Source organism: Sphaerodactylus townsendi, linkage group LG16 (assembly GCF_021028975.2).
Source record: "Sphaerodactylus townsendi isolate TG3544 linkage group LG16, MPM_Stown_v2.3, whole genome shotgun sequence".
In the NCBI taxonomy this organism is placed as follows: domain Eukaryota; kingdom Metazoa; phylum Chordata; class Lepidosauria; order Squamata; family Sphaerodactylidae; genus Sphaerodactylus; species Sphaerodactylus townsendi.
Window position 1 is genome coordinate 6,840,300 of NC_059440.1, and position 17,605 is coordinate 6,857,904.

Below are 17,605 nucleotides of genomic sequence, written 5' to 3' on the forward strand. Positions count from 1 at the left end.
TTATATATATAGTGCTGATAAATTGGATAACATCCCTCAAGTATCTCTTTCCTAATTCATCCCCAGAAGCGTACCGGGGGTAAATGGCGCCCGAAGACAAATTGTCTCCAGGATGCCCCCCAGGCTCTGCCCCCTCACCACCCCAGCTCCCCCTGATGCCCCCAGGCTCCACCCCCCCACTGCCCTCGACCCCACCCATGTCACCATGGACATGGGCAAGGACAGGAGGTCAAAAGAGACTGCAGGCTGCTGGCTAGGAGTCCAGGCAGGGGGGGAGGAAGGGAGGGGGGAGTCCAGGGTGGGGTTGAGGGCACTTGGAGGCAGTAGGAAGTCCTGCTGCCTCGTTGTTTTTGTGTGCCTCGGACAGGGTTGAGGCACACGAAAACGACAAGGCAGCAGGACACATGGGGGGGCTGATTTTGCACCCCCCCACGTGACCAGAAGAGTGGCGCCCAGGGACAAGGGGTACCCTTGTCATTCCTTCTCCTGGGGACTGGGCCGGGAAGACTCCTGGGGACTGGGCCGGGTATCTATGTAGGGCCGGTACCCCTTGTCCCTAGGTAGATACACCACTGTTCATCCCCAAGCCAAAACTCAGTCACCTTTTATAAGGTCCAAGTTCTGCTCTCTCAGTACACAGTACACCCAACACACATCAGCTCATAGGTACATGACCAAGGCACGGTCAGATGTATATTGGGGAAACTTGCCTTAAAAGTGCTCATTTGCTCCACCCTGCAAAGGAAGGAATCTTCCTGTTCTCACCCCATTTATCCCTTTTCTCTAGCCCTGCAATAGTCACATGGAAGAGTGTGATGGAAAATAGCCCTTTCTGCTGGCAAAAACAGAGTGGAAAGGGAACTGAATCCCCCTCCCACAGTATTCCCTTGTAGCACTGAGTAAACGAGCACTTTTTAAGGTGACATGCATGTGTTTCCGCAGAGCGGAAATTTGATGAAAATTGCCTTCTGCTGCATCAAAACAAAAATGATCTCAGATCCAGGACATGGGAAGATTTTTTTTTTTTAACAAAAAGCTTTGCTAGACTCCTGGGACGAGTGATCGCTTCTGCTTTTCCAGGACTTCTTCATTATTGTGTTAGTGTCTCTGTTCTTCGAAATCATCCCCGCCTGTCTATCAAAACTGCCACTGTAGGGACCAATCTGCGAGCGAGTGAAATGGATATTTTCCCCCCTCTAGCCAACGCCTAAGAAAGGGAAGATTTGGAAAGTGTAAAAGACTTGACATTGCTGCGATTCAAGCAACGGAGGCTGGCGCGAGAAATCGTGAGCAGAGGACGGCCTTTTGTGAGACTGTAAGTTCTGCATTTTAATTTTGGCTCGGCCGGAGTGGATCGCAGCATTCACTTTGGATTTGGGCATCCTTTGGTGATCAGGTAGGAAGGCCACAGGTGATCAGGTAGGAAGGAATCTGTAACCTTGACTTTTTGACGCAAGTTTTGACCAGGTCAGTCAAAATCAGGAAAACATTGGAGCATCTTCTCTGCAAAATGAAGGCAAAATCTGCTGGAGCCTTTGCAGTGCGGGAGAGAAAATGATGACTATGGGGGGATATGATGGAGGTTTTAAAAATGATGTATAGTTTGGAGAAAGTCGGGAGGGAGGACAATGATATGGGGACCCAGGGTCACTCACCCAGGTCAATAGGATGTAGATTCAGGGCAGACAGAAGCCAAAACTGTACACCGTGCACAATCCACTTCTAGAACCCGCCCCACAGGAAATAGTGATAGCCGCTTGCTTCGTTGGCTTCAAAGGTAGACTCCAACAATTTATGAAGGAGAGGTTTCTCTGGAGCAGCAGTGACGTAGTAGGTTAAGAGCAGGTGCATTCTAATCTGGAGGAACCGGGTTTGATTCCCTGCTCTGCTGCCTGAGCTGTGGAGGCTTATCTGGGGAATTCAGATTAGCCTGTACACTCCCACACATGCCAGCTGGGTGACCTTGGGCTAGTCACAGTTCTTCTGAGCTCTCTCAGCCCCACCTACCTCACTGGGTGTTTGTTGTGAGGGGGGAAGGGAAAGGAGATTGTAAGCCCCTTTGAGTCTCCTACAGGAGAGAAAGGGGGGATATAAATCCAAACTCCTCCTCCTCCTCCTCCTCCTCCTCCTTCCTCTTCCTCTTCTTTCTTCCTACTTCTTCTTCTTCTTCTTTTTCTCCTCCTCCTCCTCCTCTTCTTCTTCTTCTTCTCCTCCTCCCCTCCTCCTTTTCCTCCTCCTCCTCCTCCTCCTCCTCCTCTTCTTCTTTTTCTCTTCTTCTTCTTCTTCTTCTTCTTCTTCTTCTTCTTCTTCTTCTTCTTCTTCTTCTTCTTCTTCTTCAATAGTTTGTTGTGAAGTTGATTGGAACCTCAATGTTCAGGGGCAATATACCCCTGAGCAGCTGTTGCAGAGGGAAGCAGCAACAGGGGAACACTCTGGCTGCCGAATGTGGCCTTTGCTGGGGATTGGATTGGCCCGTGATAGGACGGCCAGGTGGGGTGTTGGGGTTGCCATTTCACATTGGGGGACTCTTGGAGAGTAGGAAGCACATCCTTGAGAGGATAGAGGCCTCAGCGGGGTCCCGTGCTACAGAGACCATCTTCCAAAGCAGCCATGTTCTCCGGATGAACTGATCCCTGTAGTCTGGAGCTGGCCTTGCTAGCCACTGAGGAAGTCAGCATTCCAAACTAGGTGGGTGTTTGCTGTGGTTCATCGGGGGGTCTTCTGTTCTTACTTAAGACACACAATGGCCTTTAGTGAGCCTCCAACTTCCAGTTCCTCTGGGAGAAACTGTAGAAGAGTGTCTTCAGCCCTTACTTATGACAATGAACACAGTGTAATAATAAGCGCACAGTGTATGTTCTTATTCTTTCCAAAGTGTTTGCTTGGGTTTAAGGAACAGTGGAACACTATAATTTCTTTGATGCGTTTTCCCGAGATAATTTAAACACAACTCAGGCACAAGTGCCAAGGTAGATAGGGAAGGCAGTGTGGGGCAGGTCAGGTGGGGTGGAAGGACTGAGGCAGGTCAGGTGGGGTGAAAGGAACACTGCCTTGTTTAGAGGGCGCTGCCCTTCACCCCTCCCATTCTAACCCCAAATGTTCCTTGTCTAATAGCAAGCTCCCGTGGTTCAAATGTCAGGATGTAATGGCTCTGATTTAACAGCTTCATTTCCCAAAAAATCTCAGGTGGGGGGAATGAGAGCTGGAGGGGTGACGACCCAATGATCTCACCTTGGTCAGAGCCTTATCGTGGCTCATCTTTCTCCAGATTCCGTCTCTGAAATTTCAAAAACGCTCAAACGCTGGGCAAGTTTGAGGGTGTCCACATGACAGAATTAAGCCGGCTTAAAAGCAGTGATGTACCAATCCGTCACTTTTCTTTTCCTTTTTATTCCCCACAAGCTAATTTCTCTTACGCAAAGTCCTTTGTTTTTTGTCCGATCCTGAAATTACAATTCATCGCAGTGGCATAGGAGGTTAAGAGCTCGTGTATCTAATCTGGAGGAACCCTGTTTGATTCCCAGCTCTGCCGCCTGAGCTGTGGAGGCTTATCTGGGGAATTCAGATTAGCCTGTGCACTCCCACACACGCCAGCTGGGTGACCTTGGGCTAGTCACAGCTTCTCGGAGCTCTCTCAGCCCCACCTACCTCACTGGGTGTTTGTTGTGAGGGGGGAAGGGCAAGGAGATTGTAAGCCCCTTTGAGTCTCCTGCAGGAGAGAAAGGGGGGATATAAATCCAAACTCTTCTTCTTCTTCTTCAAATAGCAAGCTCCCGTGGTTCAAATGCCAGGATGTAACGGCTCTGATTTAACAGCTTCATTTCCAAAAAAAATCTCAGGTGGGGGGAGGGTCATGTCCTTAAGAGAAATATAATATTACAGATTGCATTTTCTCTTCTCGAAATGCAACACGACATAAACATGTCCGCCAAAAGTCACCGAATTCAAACTCGAATTCAAAACGATCTTCAAATAAATATAAAACCATATCTGAATATGGAATATTTTCCATCTTTGGTACCCCTGTTACATTGCAGAATGTGGATTTAAGGAGTTCACTGTTATCCGTCGCAATTTTTATATCAAAATACAATTACTCTGTATTAATTATTATATACCATTTTAGACAGATCATGGGGAAGGTTATACCTTTTTTTAGTAAACATCTGAGACTGGGGATCTGCATGAAATATGTTAAACTTGGATTTTAATCTTGACTTATACCTGGACTCATAATTCTTTTGTTTTGAAAACTTTTTGTTTTATAACCGAACTAACTGCTAAATTTTTAACTCACGTTATCTGTTTTTATAAATGATCTGTGACGCTGGTATGTATAACTATTCATAGGCAGCAAGTATGCGTGTTTATTCACACCTCAACGTGTTATAAAGCTTTATTGTATTGTATTGGGTGCTGGAGGGGTATACCCAATGATCTCACCTTGGTCAGAGTCTTATCGTGGCTTCCCTTTCTCCAGATCCCATCTCTGAAATTTCAAAAAGGCTCAAACGCTGAGGGTGTCCACATGACGGAATTAAACCGGCTTAAAAGCAGTGATGTACCAATATGTCACTTTTCTTTTCCTTTTTACTCCCCACGAGCTAATTTCGCTTTACACAAAGTCCTTTGTTTTTTGTCTGATCCTGAAATTACAATTCATCAACTCAGTTTTGCCCCCTTTCCAATGTTAGTATTATGGGAAATGAAGGGGGGAAAACCCCTCTCTCCCCACTTTCTCCACCCTATGCATAATTTTAAAAATACCCACCACCCATCTTCTTTGTAAAATAAAAATCCCCAAGTTCCTTAATGCTTTGTTGTAGGGAAAGGCCTCCACCCCTCAGACAGACAGCAGGGTGTAGTGGTTAAGAGCAGGTGGATTCTAATCTGGAGAAATGGTTTTATTCCCCCCTCCTCGGGTGGCGGAGGCTTATCTGGTGAACCAGATGTGTTTCCGTACTCCTACATTCCTGCTGGGTGACCTTGGGCTAGTCACAGTTCTCTCTGAACTCTTTCAGCTCCACCTGCCTCACAAGGTGTCTGTTGTGGGGAGAGGCAGGGAAAGGGGCTTGTAGGTCACCTTGAGTCCCCTCACAGGAGAGAAAGGTGGGGTATAAATCTTTTTCTTCTTTTTCAGTCATCTTTGGGTTCCGTTTTCGGCACCTACAACAAAGCATTAAGGAACTTGGGGCTTTTTATTTTATAGAGAAGATGGGTGGTAGGTATTTTTTAAATTATGTACAGTATCCTTTTGACTCCTGACAACCCAAGCTAGGCACAGTATTTTGAGCGTGGCTACACTGTGGATTGAAACAGGGGCATTGTGAGAGCAACAAGGAAAGGCATTTTCATCCCATCCGTCTGTTTTCATCGAATTTCCCAACTTCATTTTGTTTCTGTTGTGCTACACAAACGCACAAATTGACTGCGCTGTTTCTATCCGATTTTGTTCTTATGGTCATCGGAAAAGGAAGGCTGCGTTGTCATCCCGAGCGTGCAGGAGTCATTAATGGAACCTGACCTTTCTAACGGAGCTAGAATGGTCAGCAATTCAGTTATGTCCCTATTTAAAAGCAATCCCCTTTTTCGAGAGAGAACCCCTGGGAATTATTGCTCCGGGGTGTGGAATTTGAGAGCCGAATTCTACGCCCATCAGTCTTGACTGTCCACATCACAGGCCAGGATTTTGTAGGGAGATGTTTAATTCTTCCATCGACTTAAGAATGTGCCTGGCCCTGGATAGCCCTAGGGCAGAGGCGGAGTGCTCACGGGGACACGTGGGGTCGCATGGCCCCGGGGTCACGCCAGCTGGTCACTTGGAGGGCGGAGAATTGCCCCCACACCCCCTCCCCTCGATCCCACCAGGCTACTCCTTCGGCTGGCAGAGGCTCCCCTGGCCGAAGGAGCCGACTGACGGGGCAGGGCCAAGGGGCGCCTGGTGGCGATCCAGCCAAACAACTTTTTTTGCACCAGGTCAAAAAAGAGAGCAGGAGAAAGGAGGGGAAGGAGGAGGAGTGTGTGTGTGTGGGGGGGGGGCGATTTCCCACCCCACTTGACTAAATGGCCACCGCCCGGGGACATTTGACCCCATATGTCCCCCTGGGCAGTACGCCCCTGCTGAGGCTGGCTTATGAGCTTCAGTGGAGCCCTGTTTTGTGTTTCTCAGGCATTCCCTCCTGCTTTAGAGAGACAGGAAGAGAGCGGTCAAGCATCGGGCCACTTCCCAGTTACCAACCATGTCGGGGATCTTGGGGAAGATGAAGAAACTCGGCAGTTCAGATCTGGAGGAGTCGGATACGATGGACGATCACACTGACGGCGAGGATTCTGCCAACGGCACAAACGGCAACAGCACTAAGATGGCCAAGCAGAAAATCTTTGCGAGGCGGGCACGCTTTGGGATTGGGGACTGTGACAAGGACGTGGCGCCCATGGACTCCTTCTACCAAATGGAGCTCCTAGAATCCAACCCGATCATCAAATTTAGCCTTTCCTTGGAAAAAGGGAGGTTCCATCACCACGGCCACAAGTGAGTGGATCCCATGAGTGAGACTCTTTAAGTAATAACAGTACATTAGTGTTGATGTGTTGTTGTTGTTGTTATTGTTGTTGTTGTTGTTGTTGTTTTATTGTATTTATAAACCGCCCTCCCCCGAAGGGCTCAGGGCGGTGAACAAAACAAATAGATAGAGTACAGATAAAATCAGTAAATAATCATTAAATATGGCTAAAAGCAGTGGAGGGATTCAAATAATTTAACAACTGGTTGTTTACAAGAAGAAGAAGAGTTTGGATTTATATCCCCCCTTTCTCTCCTGTAGGAGACTCAAAGGGGCTTACAATCTCCTTGCCCTTCCCCCCTCACAACAAACAGCCTGTGAGGTGGGTGGGGCTGAGAGAGCTCCGAGAAGCTGTGACTAGCCCAAGGTCACCCAGCTGGCGTGTGTGGGAGTGTACAGGCTAATCTGAATTCCCCAGATAAGCCTCCACAGCTCAGGCGGCAGAGCTGGGAATCAAACCCGGTTCCTCCAGATTAGATACATGAGCTCTTAACCTCCTACGCCACTGCTGCTCCTGCTACGCCACTACAAGCACCATTTTAACAACCAGTTCTGCCGAAGTGGTGCGAACCGGCTGAATCCCACCACTGGCTAAAAGGGTTAAAAACACACATTCATTTTCTCCAACACTTCCTTGTTCCTGCTGTGGGAGGAGCTGGTGGGGTTTGGGCTGCAGCTGGTACTCCTCTCACTGGAACCCTAAACAATCACCTAGGGCTGTCAAGGGGCTACCCATGATGATCATGACAGTATCCCCTGCTGATGTGCTTTCACACAGCATGGTGTAGTCAGTGGTGGGATCCAAAAAATTTAGTAACAGGTTCCCATGGTGGTGGGATTCAAACTGTGGCGTATAGCACCAATGGGGCTGGGCGGGGTACAATGGGGGCATGGCCAGGCATTCCAGGGGTGGGGCATTCCTGGGCGGAGCTGTGGCAAGGACACAGCCGCTACGCCGGTCCTTGGGCAGTGAACGAATGCACACAGGCGCAGGCTGCCACGCACGCCAGTGTACCTCCTGCTAGACTGCTTCAAGTTTTGTGCGCTACTGCTGAGAGGAGGGGCGTAACTAAGGCAAAAATCACCAATTAGTAACCCCCTCTCGGCACACACAAATAATTAGTAACCTACTCTCGGGAACCTGTGAGAATCTGCTGGATCCCACCTCTGGGTGTAGTGGTTATGAATGATGGACTCTAATCTGGAGAATTGGGTTTGTTTCCCCACTCCTATACATGAAACCTTCTGGGTGACCTTGGGCTAGTCACGGTTCTCTCCGAACTCTCTGAGCCCCACTCCTACCTCACAAGGGGTCTGTTGAGACGGAAAGGAAGGAAAGGCGTTTGTGAGCTTTTCAAAACTCCTAATGGTTGAGAAAAGTGCGGTATACTGTAAATCCAAACTCTTCTTGTGTCTTCCTGCATGGCAGAGGGGTGGACTCTATGGCCCCTGTGGTCTCTTCCAACTCTATGATTCTGCAATTCCTCTTTCTAACTAAGGGTCAGTCATGAAAAGAAATTCCAGGGTTTTGCCCAGGGGCTGCAGTTGGGGGCGGGGGCTAGTCATACCAACTAAGGAGGAAGGAACATCTTCCAGCTGCATCTCAAATTAGACCTTACTTATTTTTTCCCCTCTGTAATGGGGCCCACCGAGACCGAAGCAGGGTTGCTCCTATCTACATAACCCCACCCAGAGGTGGGATCCAGCAGGTTCTCACAGGTTCCCGAGAGCAGGTTCCTAATTATTTGCGTGTGCCAAGAGGGGGTTACTAATTGGTGATTTTGCCACGGGATTTTTGCCTCAGTTACGCCCCTCCTCTCAGCAGTAGCGTGCAGAACTTGAAGCAGTCTAGCAGGAGGTACACTGGCGTGCGTGGCAGCCTGCGCCTGCGTGCATTCATTTCCCGCCCAAGGACCGGTGCAGCGGCTGTGTCCTTGCCATAGCCCCGCCCAGGAATGCCCCACCCCCATCATGCCCGGCCACGCCCCCGTCATGCCCTGCCCAGCCCCATTGGCGCTACGCCACAGTTTGAATCCCACCACCATGGAAACCTGTTACTAAAATTTTTGGATCCCACCACTGACCCCACCCCTTCATCTGATTAGCTCCACCCTGTTTTCTTTTTGTTGCCCATGGCAAAGTGTAATGTAATTAGGGTGCTGTGTGGTTTCCGGGCTGTATGGCCATGTTCTAAAGAAGAGAATGCTGCTAGAACACGGCCATACAGCCTGGAAACCACGCAGCACCCTAGTGATTCTGGCCGTGAAAGCCTTTGACAATACATTGCCATGTAATTGCTTCTGACATCTTTTGTTAGATATATATAAATTTATACAGGCTATAGCTGACTCTATAGATGATTCTTGGCAAAGTTAACATATGCCAAAACAGTGGGCCTTCTGTTCCCTTAAAGCTTGATGGCTTGTTCGATATTTCCAAGTGGGAGACCCACAAGATGCCGTGATTCTCTGGCCTCCAGAATTCAGTAACCAAAAGCTCCTTTTCCCCACATCAGGCTTCTATACACAAGGTCTGTCGACGGGAACACTGAAAAGTCTGTAACGCTCTATGACCGAAGGAGACTCTTTGACGCGGCGGCCAACGGGGATCCGAGCGAGCTGGATGGCCTTCTGACATACCTCCTAAAAACCCGGAAGCAACTCACAGATGATGAATTCAAAGGTAGAGAGGATTGCGCCCTATGCTCCCTCCTGGGATATCGAAGGGGGAACATCCTTGTGAGAGATGGGAGGGCATTCTCGAAGGGCAATATTGTCACCTCTTGGTGCATTGCAGTTTTAATGAACTGGACTCACCACTTTTGGGACACGTATGTACAATCTTCTTTTCCCGATCTCAGGGGAAACCCACCCTTTTGCAGTTTGCCAAGTGCCAACTGTGCTAACTGTGCCAAGTGCCAGGGGCATACCGCCCAGGGGGACATATGGGGTCAAATGTCCCCATACTGTGGCCATTTAGTCACATGGGGGGGTGGAAAATTGCCCCCCACACCTCTTCTCCTTCCCCCTGGGTCCATACACTGACTTCAAGACCTGGTGCAAAAAAAGTTCTCAAGTCGTGGTGGGGGAGGGCAGCCACTTAGGCAGACTCGGATTTTGCGCCAGGCTACATTTTCCCCAGATATGCCTCTGTCAAGCGCTAACTGTTCAGCTCATGTTCAGCACAAAGCCCCCTTCTCCCATCTCAGAGCAGATTTTTAAAGAGGTTTGGTCAAATCATCGCGAGATCCCTGTGGAAACATGGGGAGGAACAGGGTGAACAGAATTCAAGCCAGAGAATGTGCACGTGCAATTTGATAGGGCTGTGTGCCAGGTAGGATTTGCCAGTTGAGGAATTTGTGAAGATTCAGGGGCAGAGCCTTTGGAGGGGGAGAATGTGGCGAGGGAGTTCGCCCAGACTCTCTGGTATACCATAGAGTTTTCCCTCTGAAATCGCTACCTTCAGTGGAACTGATCTCTGTAGTCGGGTCTGGAGATCAGATATAACTTTGGATCCCATCTCCACCCCCCATCTGCTGGTTGACAGCCCTACTGCCAGGGCATCTCCCCCCCATAAAGCCTACCGGGAGACCTTGGGCCAGTCCCAGTTCTCTCAGAACTCTCCTAGCCCCACCTTCTTCACAAGGTGCCTGTCATGGGGGAGAGGAAGCAAAAGCGAATGTAAGCTGCTCTGAGACTCAAGGTAGAGAAAAGTGGGGTATAAAAGCCTTCTATTGCTATTATGATTACTACTACTATTATTACTGACTTAGATGCATAGCTCAGAGGTGGGATCCAGCAGATTCTCACCAGTTCCCGAGAGTGGGTTACTAATTATTTGTGTGTGCCGAGAGGGGGTTGCTAATTGGGTCTGCTTTTCCGTTAGAAATCCCATTAGCTCCAAAAATCATAAAGTCCTGTTGTTTCCTATGTGGCTGGTTAGCGAAGGTAGAAAACGGGGTTATTCTCCCTGTTGGGCTGTTTTAAAAACATGTTTTAGAAATATGGTAAAGTTCCTTATTTAAGGAAAATATATTTCTTTTGATTTCTAGAAACAAAATTAAGTATTTGAAAGTATTAAGTATTTGACAGGCAGTCAATTAGAGGAGAAGTAGTTGTTTCTGTTGGCAGTAGACGATAGGACTTGCTAGAATGAGTTTAAATGATGGACAGAAAGATACCAGCTGGAAATTAGGAACTTTTTTTTACAGTAAGAGTTTTTTACAGTAACAGAGAAATTATTAATGCCCCGCCCCGGAATGCCGGCCACGCCCCCGTCATGCCCCGCCCAGCCCCATTGGCACTACGCCACTGTTTGAATCCCACCACCATGGGAACCTGTTGCTAAAATCTTTGGATCCCATCACTGGCATCACTGGCGTAATGCCCATTGGGCAAGGTGGGCAGCTGCCCAGGGCATCACCTTGTGGGGGGGGGGGGCATCAAAATGCTGGGTTCGTTTTTGGGTATTTTAGTGGTTTTTCATTTTTTGCCTCCAGGGGGTGCAGTTTTAAGGCTAGCGGCACCAAAATTTCAGCGTATCATCAGGAGACTGTTCTTATGCTACCCCCCAAGTTTGGTGAGGTTTGGTTCAGGGAGCCCAAAGTTATGGACTCCCAAAGGGGGTGCCCCTATCCCCCATTGTTTCCAATGGGAGCTATTAGGAGATGGGGGCTACAGTTTTGAGGGTCCATAACTTTGGCCCCCCTGACCCAAACTGCACCAAACCTTGGGGGTATCGTCAGGGCAGTCTCCTGATGAGACCCTGAAAGTTTTGAGATTGTGCCTTCAGAAATGTGCCCCCCCCCCCAGCCTGCAACCCCCATTGACAGCAATGCAGAAAACTCAATGCAAAACAAAGATTCTTGGGCAAATTTCGGGATGTTCTTGCAGGGAGGGCATTCTTGAACGTATCAGCAGCAAAATTTCAGGGTATCATCTGGAGACTGTCATGATGGCAATCCCAAGGTTTGGTGCAGTTTGTTCAGGGGGTCCAAAGTTATGGACCCTCAAAAGGGTAGCCCCCATCTCCTTAGCAAAGAATGTGGGATGGGGTACCCCCTTTGCGAGTCCATAACTTTGGACCCCCTAAACCAAACTGCACCAAACCTGGGGGGTCCCATTAAGATAGTTTCCAGATGATACCCTGAAATTTTGGTGCTGATACATCAAAAAATGCGCCCCCTTCAGGAACATCCTAGAAATTTGCCCAAGAATCTTTGTTCTGCATTGAGTTTTCTGCATTGCTGTCAATGGGGGTTGCAGATTGGGGGGGCACATTTCTGAAGACACAGTCTCAAAACGTTCAGGGTCTCATCAGGAGACTGCCCTGATGATACCCCCCAGGTTTGGTGCAGTTTGGTTCAGGGGGGCCAAAGTTATGGACCCTCAAAACTGTAGTCCCCATCTCCTATTAGCTCCCATTGGAAACAATGGAGAATGGGGCAACCGCTTTGGGAGTCCATAACTTTGGACTCCTTGAACCAACCCTCACCAAACTTGGGGAGTAGCATAAGGACAGTCTCCTGAAGATATGCTGAAATTTTGGTGCTGATATTGCTAAACATGCACCCCCTGCAGGCACCAAAGTCCTGGTGCAAAAAAAAATTTGGTCGTGGTGGAGTGGCCGCCCATGGGGGTTTTGCCCAGGGCTACAGTTTGCCCAGGGCTGCCTCGTTACGTCCCTGACTGGCATAGCTCCAACGGGGGGTGCACGATGCACCGGGTCCGCGCCCCTGTAGGGGCATGGCAAGGGCGTTCCGGGGCGGGGGCACAGCAAGGGCGGAGGATGCACCAGTACACTGGGCTCTTTCCCCCTTACTACGCCTCTGCTATGACTATTATTGTTATTGTGTTTACAGAGCCAGAAACTGAGAAAACGTGCCTGTTGAAAGCCATGTTGAACTTGCACAGAGATCAGAATGACACCATCCCTGTGTTGTTGGAGATTGCAGAGAAAACTGGAAATCTGAGGGAATTTGTGAATTCTGAGTACAAAGACAGCTACTATAAAGGTGAAGGGGGGGTGGGAGGAGTTGATTGGAATAGCTGCTGAGCATCACTAAGGCCGAGAAGCTCCCTAGCTCAATAGCAGAGGAATGTCGAAGGCTCCCTAGCACAATAGCAGAGGACATGCTCTGAATATCGAAGGCCCCCAGTTCAAATCTGGCAATTTGCAGCTAAAAGGATCTGAGGAGTACGGATTGAGATAGACCAGGGGTGTCCAACTCTGGCACTTAAGGACATAAGAACTAGCCTGCTGGATCAGACCAGAGTCCATCTAGTCCAGCACTCTGCTACTTGCAGTGGCCCACCAGGTGCCTTTGGGAGCTCACATGCAGGAGGTGAAAGCAATGGCCTTCTGCGGCTGTTGCTCCTGAGCACCTGGTCTGTTAAGGCCTTTGCAATCTCAGATCAAGGAGGATCAAGATTGGGAGCCATAGATTGACTTCTCCTCCATCCATCTGTCCAAGCCCCTTTTAAAGCTATCCAAGTTAGTGGCCACCACCACCTCCTGTGGCAGCGTATTCCAAACACCAATCACCCGTTGCGTGAAGAAATGTTTCCTTTTATTAGTTCTAATTCTTTCCCCCAGCATTTTCAATGTATGCTCCCGGTTCTAGTATTGTGAGAAAGAGAGAAAAATGTCTCTCTGTCAACATTTTCTACCCCATGCATAATTTTATAGACTTCAATCATATCCCCCCTCAGATGTCTCCTCTCCAAACTAAAGAGTCCCAAATGCTGCAGCCTCTCCTCATAGGGAAGGTGCTCCAGTCCCTCAATCATCCTCGTTGCCCTTCTCTGCACTTTTTCTATCTCTTTGATATCCTTTTTGAGATGTGTGTTATCCAAGTTACTACCACCCACCCTATGCTGCGTATTCTGTAGTCTCGTTTTCTAGCCTGGTTTAAACCTGGTGCACAGTTAGGTGACCGACTGGGGAAACGGGTAAAGCAGTCTGGTACCATAAACACTGGGTGGGGAGCCACTGTTGAAAGCTTCCCAGTGTAAAATATTCCCTAATATAAAAGGACTAGAAGGTGGATTTGGGGGGGAGGGGTTGTTTTGTTTCTGATAATGCCTTTTTTAATGGGCTTTCTCCCCTTAAATGCAGAACCTGGCTACACCTGCTGCAATGCACATACCCGTCATCTAAAAACATGTTTTTTTTCTTCTGAATCACTACTGATTTATATGTAGATTTCTGCAGACTTAATCTATTAATTCAGGTTTTTTTATATAATTGGGTGGAGGTGCTTATGGGTTGATGGCAGGGGTGTTCTTTGGTCATTTTGTCCTGGGATGGATGTCATTTCAATAGGTGTTGAGGAATAGATGCAGAGGTGGGATCCAGCAGGTTCTCACAGGTTCCCGAGAGTAGGTTACTAATTCTTTGTGTGTGCCGAGAGGGGGTGACCAATTGGTGATTTTGCCACGTGGTTTTTGCCTTAGTGACGCCCCTCCTCTCAGCAGTAGCGCGCAGAACTTGAAGCAGTCTAGCAGGAGGTGCACTGGCGTGCGTGGCAGCCTGCACCTGCGTGCATTCGTTTCCCACCCAAGGACCGGCGCGGCTGCGTCCTTGCTACAGCCCCGCCCAGGAATGCCCCGCCCCCAGAATGCCCAGCCACGCCCCCATCATGCCCCGCCCAGCCCCATTGGCGCTACGCCACAGTTTGAATCCCACCACCATGGGAACCTGTTACTAAAATTTTTGGATCCCACCACTGCCATTTCTCTGTCACTCCTCCTCTAAATCCTCCTCTAACGGGTGACTTTTTAGGTCAGACTGCGCTCCACATTGCCATCGAGAGACGAAACATCTACTTGGTGAAACTGCTGGTTGAGAACGGAGCTGATGTCCACGCGAGAGCCCACGGGGAGTTCTTCCAGAAGACCAAAGGAAGGCCTGGATTTTATTTTGGTGGGACTCACTGAGGAAATGGGGATGAGCAAATCTGCCCTTCCTAATTGATCTTTGAATTCCTCTGTGGTCATTGTCTGCATTTTCATTTACCTGTTTTTGTTGCTGCTGGTGCCATAGGGTTCTATAACAGATACTACACCTTGGCGTACATAAACTCAAAACCTGAGTCATACACAAATGATTTACAATTGTGACAATAAATGTATAATTGTGACAGTCCCAATCTTCATTTCTTCTAATGATCAATCCAGGGATATTAAAATCCAACAGGTGAAGTAACAAGAGGTTTATATAGAGGCTATTTAGAGACTATAAATTTATATGGATAAGGTTTTATTTTGTATTCTTTGTCAAGCCAATTAGATTATGTCAATAGCCTGAAATAAATTGATATTTCAAATGCAGGCACTTCTTAAAGACCTAGAGTTGTTCTCTTGTGTTAGCAAGTTCTATTCAGGCTATTGACATAATCTAATTGGATTGACAAAGAATACGAAATGAAACCATATCCAGAGGTTTTATAGCCTCTAAATAGGTTCTATATAAGCCTCTTCTTACTTCACTTGTTGGATTGTAATATCCCTGGATTGATCATTAGAAGAAGTGAAGATTGGGACTGTCCAAATTATAAATTTTTGTCACAATTATAAATCATTTGGGGTGCTGTGTGGTTTCCGGGCTGTATGGCCGTGTTCTAGCAGCATTCTCTCCTGACGTTTCGCCTGCATCTGTGACTGGCATCTTCAGAGGATCTGATAGTAGGAAAGCAAGAGTATATATATCTGTTGGAGTGTCCAGGGTGGGGGAAAGAACCATTGCTTTCCCACTATCAGATCCTCCAAAGATGCCAGCCACAGATGCAGGCGAAACGTCAAGAGTGAATGCTGCTAGAACACGGCCATACAGCCCGGAAACCACACAGCACCCCAGTGATTCCGGCCGTAAAAGCCTTCAACAAAACACTGTAAATCATTTGATTATGACTCAAGTTTTGAGTTTATGTACGCCAAGGTGTAGTATCTGTTATAGTGTCTTCTATACACCTACCTGTTAAAATGCTGCTGCCTTAGGGTTGCCAGCTATCAGGTGGGGCCCGGAGATCTCCTGGAATTACAACTGATCGGAAGACTACACAGATCAGTCTCTCTGGAGAAAATGGCTGCTTGGGGTGGTGCGCTCCATAGTATCGTGTCCCCATTGAGGTCTTTCGCTTCCCTTACTTTTGGGGGATGCCTTATATTTCACACTTCAGCAAAACCTCTACTACGTCTTATTCTCAGGGGATGTCTTATATTTGGGGAAACGGGGTAGTAAAAATGAAATGGGAACCATTCAGGTGAAGAAACAGAGAACACAAAACGGTGCAAAAATAAATTCTCACAAGCTCAATTTGTACAAGAGAGAAGCAAGATGAAGTGGTCTTTTTTGTGTTAGAAGGGCGAGGTTGAAATAACTTGGGTAGCCTTAGATGGGTTGGTGGGTGAGAGTAGCAGGGATTTCCAAGTGGGAATCCGGAGTGTGTCCCTGTGTAACAGTCTTTCTCATGTGCTGTCAGGCGAGCTCCCTCTCTCCTTGGCAGCCTGCACCAACCAACTCAACATTGTCAAATACCTTCTGGAGAATCCCTACCACCCAGCCGATATTGCTGCTCAGGACTCCATGGGGAATACAGTCCTGCACGCTCTGGTGGAGGTCGCCGACGACACAGAAGACAACACCAAGTTTGTCACTAAGATGTACAATGACATTCTCATCCTGGGAGCCAAGATGAACCCTACCCTCAAATTGGAAGAGATCACCAACCGTAGAGGGCTGGCCCCGCTGACCCTCGCGGCAAAGACCGGGAAGATACGGGTAAGACTCTTTGGGTCCACACTGGGGAAAAATTGAGGGGATGAATGAAGTAAATCAATAAGCTAGGCCAGCTGCAAAATCTGCAATCTTAAGAACATAAGAGCATAAGAAAGAGCCTGCTGGATCAGACCAGAGTCCACCTAGTCCGGCACTCTGCTACTCGCAGTGCCCCACCACTTTGGGGGCTCACCTGCAGGATGTGAAAGCAATGGCCTTCTGCTGCTGCTGCTCCTGAGCACCTGGTCTGCTAAGGCGTTTGCAATCTCAGATCAAGGAGGATCAAGTTTGCTAGCCATAGATCGACTTCTCCTCCATCAATCTGTCCCAGCGCCTTTTAAAGCTAGCCTTGTAGCTGTGGGTGGAAGTTGAGCCCAGCATTTGGGAATATAGTACCAATACATTGAAGAGATTGAAATAATATTTTTTTTTTTATTATTATTATTATTATTATTATTATTATTATTATTATTATTTTTATTATTATTATTATTATTAGAGTTAATATCTTGCCCTGCCCAGCCTTAGCCAGGCTCAGGGTGGCTTACACACATAATTAAAATCACAATGATTAATCTAATTGCAATGAAAACATTCCATCATAAAACTCTTTAGATCAGGGGTAGGGAACCTGCGGCTCTCCAGATGTTCAGGAACTACAATTCCCATCAGCCCCTGCCAGCATGGCTGGTTACATGTTGATAGGGGCTGATAGATATGGAATTAGCCTCATCGGAGAGCCGCAGGTTCCCTACCCCTGCTTTAGATGATGGTGAGTCAACACTTTATCCATGTACCAGGGGTCTGCAACCTGCGGCTCTCCAGATGTTCATGAACTACAATTCCCATCAGCCCCTGTCAGCATGGCCAATTGTGTCAAGCCAGTACCTGTTGTACACCTGCCTTGATTATTATGCCAGATCATTTATGAGCAATCTACAGTTGCGGTGCTACACCCGAGAAGTCCCTATTCTCATCATGTGCAGATTATTTTCCTTACGGAGAGATCCACAGAAAGCACTCGCTCCTTGATCATTAGGAACGCAACCACATTTTACAGCCCTGCTGTTTCAACTTTCTGTTTTACTTTGCCCTTTTGTGCATAGAGCTCCTGAGAAACATTTCGTGTCACTTTCTGTTTCCTCGTGGTGTATTTTCCCTGTTAAATTCATCTGATTTTAATTTTTTTTAAGTCAGTAACACAGTAAAAATGGCGCACAAGAGAGGAAGGAAGGGGAAACAGATGAGAACAGCCGAAATGAAAA

General features: G+C 47.9%; 1 protein-coding gene across 1 annotated transcript in view; it reads left to right on the plus strand.

The window, feature by feature from the left end:
• The first annotated feature begins 6,239 nt into the window (after positions 1-6,239).
• TRPV1 (transient receptor potential cation channel subfamily V member 1) overlaps positions 6,240-17,605 on the plus strand; it is a 31,529-nt gene continuing 20,163 nt past the window's right edge. The window contains exons 1-5 of the mRNA XM_048519257.1: positions 6,240-6,532; positions 9,079-9,245; positions 12,424-12,576; positions 14,346-14,486; positions 16,045-16,343. Of these exons, the coding sequence (XP_048375214.1) occupies positions 6,240-6,532; positions 9,079-9,245; positions 12,424-12,576; positions 14,346-14,486; positions 16,045-16,343 (1,053 nt within the window). The remainder of the gene's footprint in view (positions 6,533-9,078; positions 9,246-12,423; positions 12,577-14,345; positions 14,487-16,044; positions 16,344-17,605) is intronic.